The 12,734-nt window shown below is 42.6% G+C and overlaps 3 protein-coding genes across 5 annotated transcripts in view; 1 reads left to right on the top strand and 2 right to left on the bottom strand.

Annotated features, from left to right (window-relative positions):
* LOC117164336 (uncharacterized) overlaps nt 1-12,734 on the bottom strand; it is a 79,691-nt gene that overhangs the window by 6,884 nt on the left and 60,073 nt on the right. The gene's annotated exons all lie outside the window — the stretch shown is intronic.
* The window catches only part of Ance-3 (angiotensin-converting enzyme Ance-3), a 54,908-nt gene that overhangs the window by 29,469 nt on the left and 12,705 nt on the right, over nt 1-12,734 (top strand). For all 3 annotated transcript variants that reach the window (XM_033347281.2, XM_033347278.2, XM_033347279.2), the window contains exon 11: nt 9,934-10,074. In XM_033347281.2, the coding sequence (XP_033203172.2) occupies nt 9,934-10,074 (141 nt within the window). The remainder of the gene's footprint in view (nt 1-9,933; nt 10,075-12,734) is intronic.
* LOC117164334 (uncharacterized) lies at nt 3,554-5,710 on the bottom strand. The gene is made up of 2 exons (XM_033347284.2): nt 5,560-5,710; nt 3,554-5,098 (listed from the first exon to the last, which is right to left on the bottom strand). Exons 1-2 carry the CDS (start codon nt 5,569-5,571, stop codon nt 4,019-4,021), a joined length of 1,092 nt encoding a protein of 363 aa, XP_033203175.1. The 5' UTR covers nt 5,572-5,710; the 3' UTR covers nt 3,554-4,018.

Below are 12,734 nucleotides of genomic sequence, written 5' to 3'. Positions count from 1 at the left end.
TACACGACTTTATCTCGAATAATCTAAACAGATTGAAATTTGTTTTACACGCGGTGCTAAAATTTTCCAAATGTCTTATTATTCTGTAACGCTAACTGACTGCTAACAAATGTTAGATCCAGCATATGTAAGCAGAGAAATTAAACGAATCAAGTTCTAACGTTTATGGCCTTCCGGATACCAACCGGAAAGATGTAAGCGACAAATCGTGCAAGACATTCACGGTCATGGACTATGTCGATGGAAACTGTGCCGCGGTTGTAGCCATAATCGAGCAAACGGTGGACAATCTTTCGCAAAGATACACGTAATCGAAGAAGGGGAAAAGGAGAAAATATGGAATCGCGTTAACTGGGACCGTTTTAAGGGGATTTCACGGCGGACACGCGATGATCACAGGACCGTGAACGAATTCTGATCCTTTTCTGCTTTTTGGTAGCGTTTCTGTCATGCTCGATACACCATGCAAATTTTTTCCATGCACATTGTTACTAACAACTGGTATCGCTCAGCAGAGAGTATAGTTTTCTTCTTTCGTGCGGACACGAAACACGTTTCAGAGAATTTTTAGACATATATGTGAATTATGGAGGAACCGTGTTTTAAAATATTTCGAGAAATCTGCAAATCGTTATCAGAATGTTTCGAACTCGTTCGTTTCGTAATTGTTTATTTTTATATTACTTTTTAGTGTCCAGGAAATTTTTATTCGTATTTTTGCATCGTTACGTCACTTCTTTGCGTACACGCATGACATATTCGTGAAAAAGGCCAAAATATTCGAATACTCTCATGAGCCATTACAGGTTAAAATTGTAAGAAAAAGTCATTAAGAAATCGTTCGAAATTAAGAAATAAAAATTTCTCTTTCAGATATTTGAATTTTTAAAGCGCACACTACTAGAACTAAATTCTGGAGTCAATATGCAAATAACTTTCTTTTTATCGTTAATGATGTGGCCATTACCATCAAAATTATTAAGCGTGAGAAAACTCCATTCATGCAGCGCATTTGCGAATTTGGATATCCTGTAATTGATTAATTATTGAAATCAATGCGATGTCTATAATTAAATTGAAGTCCCTCTAACGATATGTAAAATCAGCCTTATTGTATTAATTACGATTATTTAATAGATAAACCATTGAATAACGAGGTGGAGTCACGCGACCGATTACAAACGAGACCTCTTGATGGAGAAAAACCATCTCGATTAATTAAAAGAATCCAGCTTCGTTACATAGAGCGCGTCATTAGCATAATTGGCCGTTTTCGCTTTCGATGCGTGCACGGTGTATGCTAACGAACTATTATTTATAGCAACTGTATGTCGCGCGTTAGAAACGATTTATCGGATGTTCCACTCTTTTAAAGTTCTATTACGATCAGCGATTTAGAAAGATTTCAATTTAAATTTCCGGTCACAGCGCCATTTATCTTGAATTGAAATCTAGTCATTATACGATTTATCGAATATTCGATCCTGTCGCTGGTAGTCTCATTTCGAATGAACTGCTGTAACTGCAGTCGATATCGTTTCCCACAGTTGCTTAATTTTAATTTTCTTATATAACGATTCAATCGTCTCTGCGAACTTAAAACACGATATTATTTTCATTTAGCGATTCAGTCTCGAATTTAACTTTTTTCTTTAACTACTCAGATTCCCAACACGCAAAAGTGAATATACCGATCATTGTAAAATTCGTACGGCTTCTTTACCGACGCTCGCTACGAGTAAAAGTTGAAGAAACTACCGAGTTACGCGCAAGTAGTGTTGCAGGAATGAAAATTCAGTTCGTAATTAGAAATCAATAATTAGAAATATCAAGAAAAATTAACGTATAAATTTATATCGATATATACTTATGATAATAAAATAAAATAAAGGAAGGAATAAAATGAAAAAGTTACGCACATGCCAGTTGTCCAAAATTTCACTAATTAAAAAAAGAAATGAAAGAGAACACCACAGGAACCAAGGTACAAAGACCTAGATGCAAGTAGAAACGCTCCTCGCCCAGTCAAAAGTCGCGAGGGGGAATTAGGACCGTTCCGGTCGGACACGAATCGGCGAGTTTCTCTCCCATGACTATCTTTCGTACGAAGGGGAGGCCTCTCTCACTTTCAGCCTCGGTGGAAGTCGCGTGCGGTTCGATTGCATAAGAGTTGCCGGCTTGTTCGACGGACGAGCACGAAGCGTGTGATTCGTGAGTCAAGTGACTGTGCTTGGGCACGGTCGAAGTGGGTCGAAGCGCAAAAGTCAAACTCATTGTATATCATGAATATCGTTACACGCAAAAATTGAACAAGGAAATTCGACTTTCGTTTACCGTGACCTTGCAAGGAGAAAATATTTCTTTATTTACATTCTCGATACGTTTTTTTTTTTTTTTTGTTCATTTCCACTTTCGGTTTGTTCGTTTAAATTTTCTCTCTTGCTTTTTTATTTTTCTGCTTGCTACTAAATTGCAAACGTCAACGTGGGAGAATGAAATAAGTCGTGGGCGTGATCCGTCGGCATACTCGGCTACTTCAAGCCCGAGCCAACGACGCGACGTCAATTAACGATTCCAACGAACAGAGAGCCACGTGCGCGAGTCTCTTTAATTAAAATAAAGCTGCTGCTTTTTCGAGGAGTTCGCACAAGGCACGCGTACATTGAAATCGTATATAGCCGAAGAATCCATCGGGGTTGCTTAACGAACGCGCAACGAAGATAATTGAAGGTTGCTGTTGAATCGTTGCTAAAGTTTCCGGTGCTTCCATCGAACTTGTACGCCTTGTCGATAATCGCTTTCCCTTTGGCGGTATTGTTCGAGACTGGCATACGCGCAGAAATTGTCAGACTCGCTCGAAAATTCAGAGCCACTGGGAATTGCTAATAAAAAGAGGGAAAAATAATACGTTCGATGTAAGACGAAAGAAAGGTGAAAATCGATAAGATCGCGTTTTCACGAATCTTTTCCCGAGTATTCCGGTAATTCCGTGGAAAGTGGATATGGGTCAAAGAACAACGAGCTGTATATCGGTGCAAATTACGAGGACACGTTGACGGTAAGGGGCGATCAAGAGCATCGATTTGGCAAGCCCGTGTTGGCAGCGAGAGAAGTGGGTCGTGGTTCTGCCATCCGGTTTAGCGTGTCGTCGATAGAGCACGCGAATCTTCCGTGCACCTGCACGCATGGTCGGTCGGACTATTGGAAGAAAGTTTCAAGTAGAAAGTGAAACTCGCGAATTCGCGAACTCTGTCCCTTCGATCGAAGCACGTGGAAAGCGAGCATCCGATCGTGACACGGATTCTCCCACAGCCTTGTAATAATATCGACGATTCGAGGACTGTCGATCGACAGAGAACGTGAAATTGTTTCTGAGATCGTCGATGATAAATATCGTTGTAGAATAGTTAATGAATAGGAACGGCGAGGGACGTCGGTGAGTCGAGCACGCGGAAAACGAAAGTGGAAATTGTTAAACTAGTCGTGACGTCGCGTCGGTCGAAGGAATCCGAGGGAAGGTCGTATCGAGCGTGAAACAATACACCGTTCGATATTCTTTAGGTTATTAATGTTTATAATTCGTACAAAAATACATGTATTCTGCTATTTCGGTAGAAAAAAAAAGAGAAGGTGAGATAAGCGAGCTGTTGGGCGAAGATCGCTAAAGACGGGCTCCAACCACGAATCTCTCGATTTCTTCGTATCCATGACTCGCGTCGCCATGTTTGCGGGGTTCGTTACGATCGATCTCGGAGGAACCGGTCTCTGGAGCGGCGCGATGTGTTCGTTAGACTCGCGGCTCACCCCTGTCACGATCCAGGTACAAGAAGAAATACGTGAATAGACGCGTGCCATCGAGTACCGTCCCCTTCCGACTCTCGTCAATTTCGTTTCTTCTTTTCTCTCCTCTGTTTTCCTAAAGCTGCTCGTCGATTGCTCGATGTCGCCGGCACGTGATTACCATCCGAAAGATCGCTCGAATGGTAATCAAACCGGAACAAACGCGACTGGAACGAAGTTAATGATAACCGTGGCCACCCGCCCACTCGCTGCTGTAACCAGCGTCATGTACCGGAACTGCTACTGGTACTTTAACTGGGTACGGAACAGGTTTCTCGACCGGGTAGGGCACCGGTTTCTCGATGTGAACTGGATACGGTCTGTCTACTGGAACCTTAACTTCCACCGGCACTGGCCTTTCCACGGGGTAAGGTACTGGCTTCTCGACCGGATACGGCTGTGGTACCGGCACCTTTACCGGGACAGCGACTGGCTTCTCCACCGGAACTGGATACGGTCTGTCGACTGGTACTTTGACTGCGACTGGCACTGGTTTTTCCACTGGATAGGGTACTGGCCTGTCGACGTGCACGGGGTAGGGTTTGAGTACTGGCACGTGGATCGGACGATCAACAGGAACCTTCACCGGAACCAATCTTTCCACTGGATAGGGGGCTGGTACATGGACCGGAACTTTGACCGGCACTGGGACTGGTTTCTCGACTGGATACGGTTGTGGCACTGGTACCTTTACCGGATATGGTACGTGTTTCTCCACGGGGTAAGGCTGTGGAACCAAAACTTTGACGGGGTATGGGCGATCGACGGGTACGTGAACCGGATATGGAACCTTCTTCTCCACGGGGTACGGTTGGGGTACGTGTACTGGAACCTTGACGAGGACCTTGACTGGATAAGGCTTTTCCACTGGATACGGTTGCGGTACTGGAACCTTCACAGGGACTGGGTAGGGTTTCTCCACGGGGTAAGGCACGTGTTTCTCCACGGGATATGGAACAGCTACGTTCTTAACAACGGTCACGGTCTTGACGTGTTCGTGTCCACCGTCGTAGCCACCATAGCTACCATAGCCACCATAGCCACCGCCATAGCCGCTGCCGCTTAATTCCAGACCACCGTGTCCACCAGATCCGATGTCATAACCACCGTCGTAGCTGTAACCGTAACCGAGACCCAACAGGCCGCGTTTCTCTTGTTTTTTCGTGGAATTGTCTTCCACCGAAGCTTCTGCTTTCTCAGACGTCTTCTCCTCGGCCCATGTGGACGAAACCAACAGGGCGATCGCTGTCGTGTAAACCTAGAAAACCACATCGGAACGTTAGTATTTGGTCGAAGACCGGATCACATAGTCGACTAGACCGGCTATGAAAACGAAAGCGATTCGAGAGACCGGTTGTAGACGGATCGTACGGACGATTTCGAGTTTCTAGACCAAAAGACACCGGCTGAGTCGCGATTACTGGGATTTTCAGGGAATCCCCAAAAGCTGGATCGGATTCTATCGCGACGAGATCACTGTGCGCGAATCTACGAATCGATGTTACGGTTCTTGGAAGTACAAATAAGTTACGATCGATTTGCTGGAAAGCAACGTGCCGATACAGAAACTACAGAACCAGCTCGAAATAGAAATCATTCACTGCGCGACGTGAACGCGTAAACGTATCTTTCTGGTCACTACTCGACCCCGTTGTTCCGGTCGCCGGTTTCTCGGACAGGGGCCGACAGTCGTTCCCCTTCGTCGTGTCACTCACGTACCAGGATTCTCATTTTTGCTCTCGAGATATTCCAGGTGCGTCCAGAAGTGAACTGGATGCTGATTGCCGTTGGTTCGTCGCCTTATATACGCGGCATACTTTCGCCTTCGCCACCCGGGCCCAACACACCGTACCCCCCTCGTTACACCTCTTTGTTCGCGTAGAACGACCACGATCGGCTACCACTCCCCTTTGGGAGACACACGACTCACCTCCCCACGCCACTCCGAAACGTCCCTCTCCTTAGGCAACAGTTTCGTTTTCTTCGTCGTCCAAGTCATCCCCACTGTTGACCACCGTGGATTCCACTGTTATGCGGATACCCGACATCGGTACCCCGATATGCGTATGAGTCGTTTCCAGTGCTAGACACCTGACATAGCTGTGACGTTTATTTTAGACTTTTTTTCTGAGATGGAGTCTCGCGGAATTCCCGGTGAGTTTGAATTGTTGGTTGGACAGGTTGGGACAGGCTGCTGTTTAAGCGCTTTAAGGCCGATCTATTATATGTGAATTACGTGACAGCTGAATTTCTCCGATATCGTAATTACTTTATTCTTGGTGAGTTTGAACAGAAGTAGATCGGTGGATTTCTGATATCGATCCTGACATCGTGCTGCTTTAGAACGAAAAGCTAATTTTTTCTACTTTCGTTTTTAATACGATTCTCGATCACCGGAATACATATTTGGATTAACAGAATTGATTCTTTGCCTACAATTCTGTGTTATAGTTTTCAAAGGTAGTAATATCTTGATTACTTTATTCATATTATTTCTATTCTGTCTCCATTGGGTCATCGTGGTATCCTCGATGAATCGAAATTCTTGCGCTAAATTCTTCCTCCGTTCAACCTTCTCTCGTAACAATATCTTAGTCGCAATAATATTTTGCACAAAGAAAGAAAATTAGTTCCCAATTTATACGTTTCGCCTTGCCTGTGAAATCCTAATTGCTTCATTAGCGACGTTTATATTCGAAAGAGAAACATGAGGAGAAAATTTTAAACGTAATACTCGTGCATCTGACGTAACGTGTCAAATGTCTCTCGTATACAAAAATCTCTCTGTCACGTTGCATCCGCACTCGTTCCTTTCTCCGTAGTTTCGCCCCAACTTCCGACTGTGCATAATTCGCATACCAAACTGTTGACGCGTCGAAAATATCTCTCTTTAATAGTCGCATCTCCTATGTATTTCTTCTCTTATTCTAAACCTCAACCTCATTTGTAATCTCCATAGAACGCAATGAACCGACGAAGTATCGAACACAAAGGGTTCTTTCCATTTCGATCGACGTTTCAATACTATTTCTTAAGTCGCTACATAGAACTCGATACTATTGCGGTACATGAAATTTGCGCAACTGGCCCAATTCGACGAATATTATCCTCTTTCCTCCAACCGGACATGATCGTCGCCGGTAGACGATAATCGAATCGGTGCAACACGTTCCAACTCCTCTTCCCTTTCTCCCTGTTTTACCGTTCCGTTTTCGTCCTTCCTCTCTCGACGGCAACCTCGACGGTTACGTGTGCACCAAGCCGTAGGTGCTCACCCGTAAGGATTTATCCGCCGCCAATCTCGTGGGTGCAACCATTGCTCTCTTTCATGAGACACGCGGTCCTACGTCACGATTTCCCTCTCTTTTCCTAGTTTGTCCCCGGTTCCGTTTTCTGCCGCTACCGATTAAAAATCTGAAACCGTTCCTAGCGTTTTCTCATTAGAGGAAGAAGAAAGTAAGAAATAACGTGATTCATTTTTCACTTTTATTCTCGTAATTAACGATGTTTCATTTTTGTTTCCTTCTTTAATTCATATGCCCCGAACAGTCTTATAGATAGAGAAGTTCCGATAATAGAAGTTCGTCAGCTCTATTCCTATCAGCTGCTCTTATTAATTGCGATAATAGGAGCCGATGGGCGACGTTCGGATAGCTGAAATTCACCGACAATTTCCATGCAAACGTTCAGTTGCGTATCGAAAGTGTACGTCTTGAGAAAATACAAGTTCTACGTAGGATTTCTCAATTAAAAGCTGTATACCTTGATACACTGTAAGGTACTTGATACGACATTTCATGAGATAATTAACTCTCCATAGTATTGGCAATTTTATATATATACGATCGATCGATAGGAATACATTTTTACGTAAGATCGGACACGAAAACAAGAAATCGAATCCTTGAAACGTTTTAATCCCTAAACTACGAATATACACGTGTTGTACCTTATAAAACGTCTCACGTTGCCATTAAAATTTGCAAGTTCTCTTCTCACCAAATGTTTTGTAACGTACACATACACACACAACGCCTACTCGCACGATGGTCGTAGGAATGTATAATATACAATGTTTATGCTGACCACTCGCGAGATCGTAGGAACGTTACGTAACGACTGTACACGGCGAGATGCTCGCGATTACCGTGCGCACGATTTACATTCGATCGAAGGGAAATTGATGGTCGAAATGTGGGCAGTATATGAAACGATGGAGAACTGGCTTTATTTATAAAGGATACGTTTATAATAAATCACGTGCGTTAAATCGAGGTGTTTCAATATGAAGAATATGAGTTAACGCGAGATTTCATTTGGCCGTTCGACCATTAGAAGAATAAAACCTTGAGACGAATCTACGAAAAGCAGGATTTGAAAGTCGAATCCATTTGTCGGCATTCGAATTATTATCTAACGTTAGATGGAAATACCAGAGATCGACGTTCCCAGCGGTTATTGGATGGATTTGGAATATCTGAAAAACTTTGGATCGATTTGACTAAAACGATGGAAACGAACTGTCGCTTATAAATCACAAGCCCTGCCATTCACAACGACGGCTTCTCCTTGAATTCAATTACCGTCGTTTTCCTCGCCTCGAGATGGAAGCTTCGATCCTTACGGCCTATCGTCGATTTCTATCTTGAACCAAGCACGTGGGCAGGAGCTCAAATGTTAACGGATAAAAATTCGCCAGAATACGCGTATTTTCGCTGCTGCGTAATCGTCTGACAGACTTTTTTATCCCGTTCAATTTCACCTCTCTTGGTTACGTTCGATGGTATCAATCGTAATAGCCACCTTGGATTTCTTTTTTTTTTTTTTTTGCCTCTTTCACTAACGAATCGACGATCAAAAATGAAATTTAGGCGAAAGAAACTTTCGGAGAAACCTTGGACTTCGAAGATATGGCCTAACCTTCGTGATTCGCTGGAAAATCGATATCTCGCTCGCTATACCATGTAGAATTCAAGATTAGCATCATCCTTTGCCATCGACTCCCTGTTATCCTTGTTACCTGATTATTCAGATTGATACTGCCGCTCGCATGTATAATCACGAGAGACGAACGAAGGCGGACAGTGATTTAAACCGTTAGAATATGTCGCGTGATTACATCGGTGAGAAATACATTTTCTTATGAAATGTTCTTTGAAAATTCCAACGTTAACTATGTGCTTGAATAAAAACAAAAAGCGTACAGGTTTTGAGCAGTTTAACTTGCGACGCGCTCGCTTCCGACTCATTTCTACAAAACCTTGTTTCTACAAAAAAAAAAAAAACAAGTAGGTTATCGGCGAAAAAAAGCATTTAACGTGCGCACTGACGAAAGTAAGAATTCGTCGCGCGAAAGTGAAACCAAAAATCTCGGTCATCAAACAGCCACGGCGTAATTACGGGTCGTTATGAAACTATCGACGCTCCAGTCGAGGATCGGCCTGGAGACATTCCTTACTTTCGCGATCGCGGTCGTAATAATTTCCTCCGAGTGGCCACGACGCAGCCTCTTTTCGATGGAAAGTAAACGAACAAGAGCGTAACAACGATCCGCGAAGGATAGTCCTCGCGTTTATTACGTAAAGGTCGTCGTCGATGAAGAGTCTCTGTGAGACGAGTCTCTCTCTTTTTCTCTCTTTCTCTCTCCCTCTGTCTTCTTTCCATCTTCCTTCTTTTTCACTTTCATCGCGTTACTTCTCCGAGAGAAGATCCATCCGAGAAAGAACAAGCACGACCTTCCGTGGAATGGTTGAAAGGAATCCTAAGCGGCGAATCGACCTCGTTGACACTGACCTTGAAGGAGACGTCGCGGTTTCTTCGTGGTTCGCAAAAAGTCGCCACGGTTGAGGTCGTTAAACGCTTCGCCAATTAATCAGCCCACGATCACCTCCCAATTCTTACCTAGTTCTGAATATCTGCTTGATAATTTTTGATTCGCCTCCGCCGTACCGTGGATTTATTGTTGGCGGCAGTTCTCTGAGAGATTTTTCTCGGTCGATCGGTATCGATACGCCGATGCGAATTTAAATATGAAATTTATCACAAGGAGATTGCACGACGCTCGTTAAGTTCGCTTTCTCCCATGTTTCGCAGGAACTTTGTGGCAGGAGTCCTTCAATTTCAACTCTATCGCGCGTTGTGCGAAGCGGCTGGACAGAGGAACGTAGACGATCCCAGGAGACCTCTGCACAGATGCGACTTCTACAGAAGCCCGGAAGCTGGTAGGATCTTGGGGTGAGTATTTTGATGCAATATTAACCATGAGTTTATGAGACAAGAACGTCGAATATGATATTAATATTAATTACGCGTATCGTTTTAAGCGAAACGACGATTTTTTTTTAAGTAAAACCAAGTAGTATAACGGATAGCGCATGCCGTCGAACAGTACTTGTAAGTTGTAATCTATCTGTAAGCACGTTTGCTTCATGGAAGTATCTTAGCGCAGGTGGTACTGCGAAGCACCGCAAGTCCATAAAGGGTTGAACCAAAATTCAATATTGAGACATTCGGCACCAGTTGCGCGAGTATTAGGTAACGAGAAAAAAACAACGATAGCCTGTCGTAAAAAGCGAACTTAACGTCACCGTTTGCCAGAAATATTCTCAACAAAGCGAACGACTTTCTCAACGACATGATAAATAGATTGAACGTAACCGCTGTCCGTTTCTTCTTGTGCCTGCTCGCGAGTAGCGTAGTCTGCTGTTAGCGAAACAGTTTTACGTCTGATTGGACGGCCGCGCGGAAAAGGCAGAAAAAAAGGGAGCAGGTGGGAAAGAAAAAGAGCGAAACGAAGCGCAGGAGCGCCGCTTTAGCAGCCAAAGGCCGCGTTAAACCGTCATGAAGCGTGAACGCGTAACGTAACTCGGGCTAACAAGATTGACAAAGGAACACAGCACAGAAGATGTTTGAACGATTTCGTGAGGATCCGACTAATCGTATTAGTTTTAACACTGCCTCGTTCATAGAAAGTCCATAAGGTCGAAGTATAACGATTAACTAACCGATAGAAAAAGTTCCGCTTTACGAAACACAGCATACTTTCCCTTTTCATCTGCCATATGCCCTGGCCATCATCGTTGGATCATTTTACGGAAGGAATGCTCGAGAATGCAGAAGATATATAGCAAGTCGTTTTCACTACATTCGCAACATCATGCAAAAATTGTCGATCATTTATCATAGAAATGTTCTACTTTTAGAAACGTTGTTGTACATGTTACTTCGTGTTATTAGACTACGATATGCGAAGTTTCTGATTCTTTTCTATATTCATCTTTTTTTTTTAACAATTATCGTTATCTTTCGTTTTTAAAATTCATTCTATATATCGTTCTATTGTGGAAATGGAAATTTTCTCCTTTATACAAAGTTTTCATCTTTTAACTTTTGCACATAGAGATATGATTCGAAGTAATGCAGTATTTTAATTATATTATTATTTCTTTCCAACAAGCGTGCAACGAGTAGGTGTTCCAATACTCGTGACCTAGCATAAAATCAGCGTAGGTGGTCTAAGGTTTTTACGCATTACCATCTATCTCGTGATGATACAAAGACATCGTCTGCGTTCCTCAACTTCCTTCGTCGTCCAATACGAAATTACATATTTCTCTAACCCGGTAGCAACTTGAAACGCGTCTGATAGAACATAGATTTTCGTATTTTACAGCTGTAGGAACATGGATTTTTCTCTCGGCAGAATTTCGAAAGAGGGCACTTTCGAATATTTATACGCCGATTTAATAACGAGTCCGGTTAAAAATTCACGCTTCTCGAGAAAGTAAGAGGAATATTTAAAAAAATTGGAAGCACTTAGTTCACCTTCTTGGATATCTCTAACGAAAGATCGCGAAAAGAAGGAATCTCTCGAACGATGAATAAGAATGAAATGAAATCGATAAAAAGATGGGACTCTGTGTAAGATTTTGCGATTAACATATTCCAAGGTACCACAGGCGTAAGGAATGTGTTCCTCGCTTTTAAATAAAACGTGCTGGTTATCGACATCCAAAACTAATTTGATTTCCATAATTTTTCATAAATGTCAACGGACTACGAAAACAGGAATTTCAATTTTATCGGTTAAGCCAGACAGCGAACACGTGGATTGGTTTGGGACATCCGAAAAATTTTTTGCCGTAAGGGTTCCGATTTTTTGACCTGATTAAAATTCAAGGCTAACGCCGAGTTTCCTACTTACATATTTGCATGGATACTCGACTGGCCTGTTCCTTCTACGATATCACTTTAATAATAGTTCAGACGTGTTCCTCGAAATAACTGCAGTCTTTCATTCATGACATATATATTTAATAAACATTACAAAATACTTCCATTCCCTGAGATTATTTAACGATAACGAAACACGCGTGTTAGATTGTACAGAAAAAAGATATCTGGTGTTCCTTTTGTAATAAGTCCTCGCTTGATGAATACATATTATATCATTTAGTCGAGGCTAACGTTAATAGCGTTGATGAGAGGATAGAACAGCGTCTTATGCGACGATCGAAAGTACACGCTATACTTTTACAAAACCGTGTCATCGATCGGTTACGTGACGAACGATTGCAAAAATCCATATATCAGAGTCGAAAAATCAAGTAGTCCACTGTAACATTAGTTAGTTCTCCAATTTCTCGTGCATTGCAGCAAGATTACGCTTGTACAGAAACGATGCTCGAATTCTTTGTGTCGTAAGCTCTGAACGACGCATTAACCCTGAATAAAATGTCGACTAACTTGAACGACTAGTTTACTTAATTGATTAAAAGACAAACGACGAAATAACATGTAAGAGTTGCGTGAATTCCACATTATCGAGAAAGTAAAGTTAAGTATTACGTAAACAAGAAAGTTCTATCGTTACTTTTGTGACAGAGAGGAATGAC

Source organism: Bombus vancouverensis, chromosome 15 (assembly GCF_051014615.1).
Source record: "Bombus vancouverensis nearcticus chromosome 15, iyBomVanc1_principal, whole genome shotgun sequence".
In the NCBI taxonomy this organism is placed as follows: Eukaryota; Metazoa; Arthropoda; class Insecta; order Hymenoptera; family Apidae; genus Bombus; species Bombus vancouverensis.
The sequence above is the reverse complement of the archived record's forward strand: the minus strand, read 5'-3'. Positions and strand labels throughout refer to the sequence as shown.